General features: G+C 39.1%; 1 protein-coding gene across 1 annotated transcript; it reads left to right on the top strand.

Moving 5' to 3' along the window:
- Positions 1 to 4844: 4844 nt before the first annotated feature.
- Positions 4845 to 6136, top strand: TRAM1L1 (translocation associated membrane protein 1 like 1; the record flags this gene model as incomplete). Its single annotated transcript, XM_080797158.1, has 1 exon — positions 4845 to 6136. Exon 1 carries the CDS (start codon positions 5024 to 5026, stop codon positions 6134 to 6136), a length of 1113 nt encoding a protein of 370 aa, XP_080653284.1. The 5' UTR covers positions 4845 to 5023.
- Positions 6137 to 6475: the final 339 nt, after the last annotated feature.

Genomic DNA, 6475 nt, shown 5'->3' with positions numbered 1-6475 from the left:
AAAGACACTTTGCCCAATATGTGGCATTCTCCATGGTGCTCTCTGTAACGGTTACATCATTTCTCTCTTGGTTCTACTGAAGAGTTGTTTATGGACTGTTAATTCTTTGAAGTACCATAGTACAGTTGATGTTCTGCAATTAATAGTCTAATTGATAATTACACCGCAAAGGCAAAAATAACATGAACAAATTAACTATATATTTAGCTCCTAGGGTCTTTTATCCTTTAAAGTATGCAAACTAACAAAAAATCAAGTTGAAATTTATGTTTTTGAAGGGTAGAAATATAAATATATACAGATATATATATATAATCTACCACTTCCCAGGGAGGAAGACTGGGTTCACATCAAATATTTAGGAAATTTAGGGATAGATATCATAATTAATTTTGACCATTGAATGCACTGTGCATCCCACTTGCCCACTTCTTGAATGGAAATGATTATTGCATTTTCCCTATGCCTTTGGTGTATGGGAGTCCGAAACCTTTTTTCTTTAGTTCACATGTCTTCAGATCAAGAATAAATGCAACAAAGAAAGGAGCCCAAGGAGCCCTTCAATGCCTGGATCTAATTTAACTTTCAAGTTCCTACCTAACAAACTTGAGACTGTTGCTCTATTGAGGTGAAACTTTTGTTTGCATCTGGAAGAAACACTGTATATTTCATGTGAAAGGAAACATTTGTTATCAAAGGAAAGAATGTGGCTACCTAAAAATTACCTACAAATACTGTGGTACACTTCTTATGCAAAGGATGTCTATGCTCCCTCCCCTTCCCTTATACCTGCCCCATCTTGAGCTTGAAAGTTTTGGCCCCACTTTGACCAGAAAAGTGACAGGACATAACTTCCAATGCTAGGTCACAAAAGGCCATAAAATTTCTGTGTGTTTTTCAAGAAAACTCATTTTTAGGGCCTGAAGCCACTACTCTATAACAATACCAACTGGAGAGACCACATATAGGCATTCTGATAAATAGTTCCAGATGAACCCAGGCTTTGCCTCATAATTTTTATTAAATGCTAAACAATGTGAATTTCCCACTGTTGAGAACTGGATTTTTCTAGCAGACTGTAAAGTTCTTTGCAGGGCACCTTGATCCTTTCAAGGATTCTTGAAAACTTTATGTGGACAAACGTGAATTAACTTTTTCCCTAGGGCAAGTTTAGCCTTACTTTTCTTGGGTCTCTACTAAAGTAGAGTTTCACGACTATCCCCAGAGAATTCTAATTTCTAACTGTTCCAAACTTGAATGTCCCCTAGTCCTGTAGGGATTCTTGGAAACATTTACATTTCCTCCATCGTTCTTTGATTGGCCTCATGTATTTTAACCAGTGTCTAGAGAAGACTTTTGCAGCTCTCTGAAGCACGTTAATCACCTTTTTTCTGCAGTTGTAATGCAGAAACAAATAAGTTGTAATGCAGAAGCAAATAACAGTGGCTTCAGCATCTTCTAACTTCTGTTTCTCCTCAATTCAGCAAGGTTTCCAGCCTCTTCTTAGGGTTTCCCCTCCCTGTAAAAGCGAATCAATGTGAGTTTTCTCCTTGGTGAGTCAGAAACTGCATCAGGTTGAGTTGTCTCACAAAGAAAACATTATTTTTCTCTTTTTCTTTTTAGTTTGATTTATTCATTTATCAGAGAGAGAAAGAGAGAGAGAGAGAGAGAGAGTGAGCAAGCACACATGCACAAGCAGGGAGAGCTGCAGGCTCCGGCAGAGCAAAGAGGCTGATGTGGGGCAGGTTCCAAGGACACTGAGATCATGACCTGAGCTGAAGGCAGACACTTAACCAACTGAACCACACAGGGGTCCCACAAAGAAAACTTTTATTTGCAAAACATAAGGAGATCAAGAGAATGACTTCCAAAGCTGTGACTCCCCGAACTAAGGTGGATGGCTTCCTTTTGTTTAGGATTAGGAGGAATAGTTAGATAGGGAATCCTTGTTCTTTGATGTCTAGGTGGGCTTAAGGTCGCACATGCACCTTAAGGAAACATGCCATATGCATATATTGTATGTTATGTAAATGAGGCTTGCGCTCCACCATGGGTGGAGATTTTAGCATTATAATGAGGTAAAGGTAGTTGTTGATCATTCTGGAGGTTACTCCATGGATCGTGTGCATATACACAAGTGGGGGATGACACTGAAACTGGTCTGGGTGGTCTGGGCTGACTGGAGGTCTTGTCAGGGCAGTTGCTATCACTCAAGGGATGGTTTCAGTTTCCATTTGCCTGAGTTAAGAGATAGGTGGAAAGAAGAGCTTAAGGAAAAATGTGGGACAAACATTGGTGAATATATGCAGGTGGGCAGTAAAAGTCTGGCCTTGAGGTCTAGCTGGTGACCCTTGCACAGTGGACTGGAAAATGCTTCCAGGCAGATATTCAGGGCAATTGTGGGGCTCACCTCACTTGTCTCCTCTCTGTCAGAGATTATAGTCTTATGTTTTCAAATATATGAAAACAAGTTATTTCATATAATTAGTCCAGTTTGCCAATTATTTACAGTAGGAGTGTAAGTTCAATCAGTTATTCTCTCATGACTGAAAGTAGAAGTCTCCATTTGAATTTAATAATTATCTACCATAGGCACAGAGGTCTGCATAAAGGAGGAATACCCACTCCCTAAATACATGAAATTATATAACCAATAGACTGATACCAAAATTTTTGAAAATATTGTTATATACACTTTATTCTTTGTCAAAGAAAAGTGCCAATAAAACAAACATCAAGTTATATATTACTACAATACCCTTACAGATTTCAATAATTTTAGAGGTCTGACATATTTGTATTTTTATAAAGACATTAATGTGAAATCTAAAACTCAAGCCTTACCCTTGGACTATATTTAATGTAAAGCTTAAATTGAAAATTTAAACTGCAGAATATCATTTGGTGTTAAAAACTCAAAGAAAGGAAAGATGTATGGCTAAAGAAGTTTCTCTGCTTAAAAACCAAGGGAAGAGCTAGAGGGGTAAAAGATTTTGTAAAGTTAAGAGACAACTTTAGGCTAACTCATAATGGTCTTTCTCCCTTTCAGTAATAAAATAACATTTCACATCTATGCGTACGCATTCGTGCTCTTCACTTTGATATGGACCTTTTCTGAGGGCAACATCTATCACATTTGCATAGGTAGAGTTGGAAAGCCTGTCAAAAATAATGTCAAACAGAAATATAAACAGGAGTTCAGCTCACAAATTGCACGTTTTTTTTTTTTTATTTAGTTAGTATGCCACAAAGTGATCCAAGCCATTGTGTGTTCCTATAGAAAGACTGATAAATTCTCTATTTAAAATGATAAGTTTCAAAAAGGTAGATATGCATTTTCCTGAATAAACACTTGATAATTTCCACAAGACGCTGCTGCTCTTCTCTTTCACCTTTTCCCCCTCCCCCAACTACTTTTAACAAGTTTGATTTTTTTTTTTCATTTCTTGGTGCCCTAATTTTTGCACCTCTATTTGTAATTCTTCACTGATTTAATGAACCCCAAATAGCACTCCTAATTGAGCTGTCAGAGCCAACAGCTGACTAACAGCTATGAAAACCAAATAGAGAAGTCTTACTATGGTAAAATATGTAGTACTTTCCCTAACTCAGGAACATTGTCTACAACAAATTCCATATGCAATTGTTTGGCTGTTCTAGGAATTGCAGGCACACATTGATCAGAGTATTTTGTTCAATATCTTAAAAGTAATTACACCAGTTGGACTGCATCTTTTGTTAGTGCACAACATGCAGAGTAACAGTGATAAAAGACAATTGGCCATTCTAAATTTAATGTGTGCTTTATTATTTAAACCATGTAGCACTTTTCTTTTGAAATCTATATTCCAAACTTCAAACTTTAACTATCAGTAATGATTATGATCTCATGAGACCCAGAAGAAACAAGAAAATTGCTCCAGATCCAAAGAGAAATTTAAAGACTGATATGAAATTCGAATAGAGCAAGGCATTAGCATTTACAAAAGAAGCTGTTTTTCAATATGTGTATTTTAGCAAATTTATATGCAACCATGATAAAATGAAACACGAGGTTCTTATCTGGTAGAGTAAGGAAAATCAATTTTGGGCTTTATAGCCAAAATACCTTCCTATGAACTGATAAATAGTTCTCCCCATCTAACCACCACTCACCCTTTAAAAATATAATAAGTACAATTCATGCCACCGTTATTGTTATTGCCAACACGGCAACTATTCTTTTTTACAGTGTTTTGTTGTTGCTGTAGTGAACTATTTCCACGTGTGAAGGTTACAGTAAGAGGCGATACAGTATAACACTGAAGAGCACATGCTCTGAATCCAGACTGGATTCAAATCTTGGTTTTGACATTTACTAGCTGTGTGATCTTGGGCATATCTTACTTAAACTCTTGGTACCTCAGTTTCTCATCTGCAAAAAAAAAAAAAAAAAAAAAGTAAAAAAGTAAAAATTAGAAAAAAAAAAAAAAAAAAGATATTATCACCCCGTATCTACCTCATTGGGTTTTCCAGAAAGGATGCACTTATAAATCTGAGCAAAGTGCTCGGAAAAGCACCTGTAAACGCTAAGCACCGTGAGAGTTTGCTTCTAACATCATTATGAGGATGATGGTGTTTTTATAACCATTCTGATGAAGAACAACCAGAGTTCTAGCCTGCTTTGTCATGATTACTGACGAAGATGCCACTGAAAAAGAATTCGGGAGCATCCCGACGAGGCCAGCGGATTTCAAGAGGCGACGATCAACGTGGAAGATCCACGCTCGCAACCCCGGGCCTGGCGCCGGGCAGGGGCGCGGCACTCGATTTCCTTCCCTGCCTCCGCCGTCCCCCTGGCGCGCATGCTCAGTCCTGCTCGGCCCTTGCCTTTGATTTATTTTTTTCTGGGCGGCCGCGGCGACCCGGGACTGGCTCGGGGATGGGAAGCGAAGCCCCCGGAGCTGCGGCAGCGGCGGCGCTGTGAGGAGCAGCCAGGGGGAGGCAGCTGCGGCTCGTCGGTGAGTATCTGGGAAGCGCTGCCATGGCGTTTCGTAAGAAGAGCACCAAGAACCCCCCAGTCCTGAGCCACGAATTCATCCTGCAGAATCATGCGGACCTCGTCGCCTGTGTGGGGATGTTCTTCGTGCTGGGGCTTATGTTCGAGGGGACGGCCGAAGCGTCTATCGTTTTTATTACTCTTCAGCACAGTGTTACCTTTCCTGCAGCAGAAGAGCGAGCCACAGAATCAAAGTTCCTTTACTATTATGGCATCAAAGATTTGGCCACGGTTTTCTTCTACATGCTAGTGGCAATCATCATTCACGCCACAATTCAGGAGTATGTGTTGGATAAAATTAACAGGCGAATGCAGTTCCCCAAAGCGAAACAAAGCAAATTTAATGAATCTGGCCAGTTTAGTGTATTCTACCTTGTTTCTTGTATTTGGGGCACATTCATTCTAATTTCTGAAAACTGTCTGTCAGACCCAACTCTCTTATGGAGGGCTCATCCCCATAATATGATGACCTTCCAAATGAAGTTTTTCTACATATCACAGTTGGCTTACTGGTTTCATGCCTTTCCTGAACTCTATTTCCAGAGAATCAAAAAGCAAGATATCCCTCGTCAACTTGTCTACATTGGCCTTCACCTCTTTCACATCGCTGGAGCTTACCTCTTGTACTTGAATCATCTGGGACTTGTTCTTTTGATGATGCACTACTTTGTTGAGTTACTTTCCCACATTTGTGACCTGTTTTATTTTAGTGATGAAAAGTACCAGAAAGAGTTTTCTCTGTGGGCAATTGTGTTTATTTTGGGTCGACTTGTGACTTTAATTGTGTCTGTGGTGACTGTAGGCTTTCACCTGGCCGGAGGGCAGAATCGGAATCCAGATGCTATTGGTGGAAATGTAAATGTGTTGGCAGCTAAAATTGCTGTTCTTTCATCCAGTTGCACCATCCAAGCATACATAACATGGAATTTATTTAATGTCCAGCTTCAGAGGTGGATGGAGGAAGACACTACTCTTCAGGCCCCCGTTGTGAAGAAGAAACGGACTAAAGGGAGGTCTTCTAGAAAAGGAACAGAAAATGGTGTAGCAACTTCAAATAGAGTAGACTCTCCCCATAAAAGGAAAGAGAAATCTTCATAATGAATTACAAGCTAATTGATTACTGTCCCCAAAGAAGTCTGCTCTTTACTATAAGATACCTTTGTGTGCTACAGATTTTTCTGTTCTTCAAAATAGTTTGTGCTCTCTTTGATTTCTGTTATTGTACTGTGTAATGTATTTTTTTAAAGGCACTTGGGGGGAGGATGCTTATTATGAGTGGAAAAAAAAAATGGTATAGACTAAGCAACATCAAACGGTTCAGGGATGACCACCATATTTTGTTTTGTTATTTCGAACATTTTTCCTAATGATTTGTAGATATAACTAAAAAAATTCCACATATCAGTGACACAATTTCTTGCTCATGGCAATCTTTTA

This window comes from Martes martes (assembly GCF_963455335.1).
Source record: "Martes martes genome assembly, chromosome: 2".
NCBI classification, from domain to species: domain Eukaryota; kingdom Metazoa; phylum Chordata; class Mammalia; order Carnivora; family Mustelidae; genus Martes; species Martes martes.
Note: the sequence above shows the minus strand (reverse complement) of the source record. Positions and strands in the feature narration are given on the sequence as shown.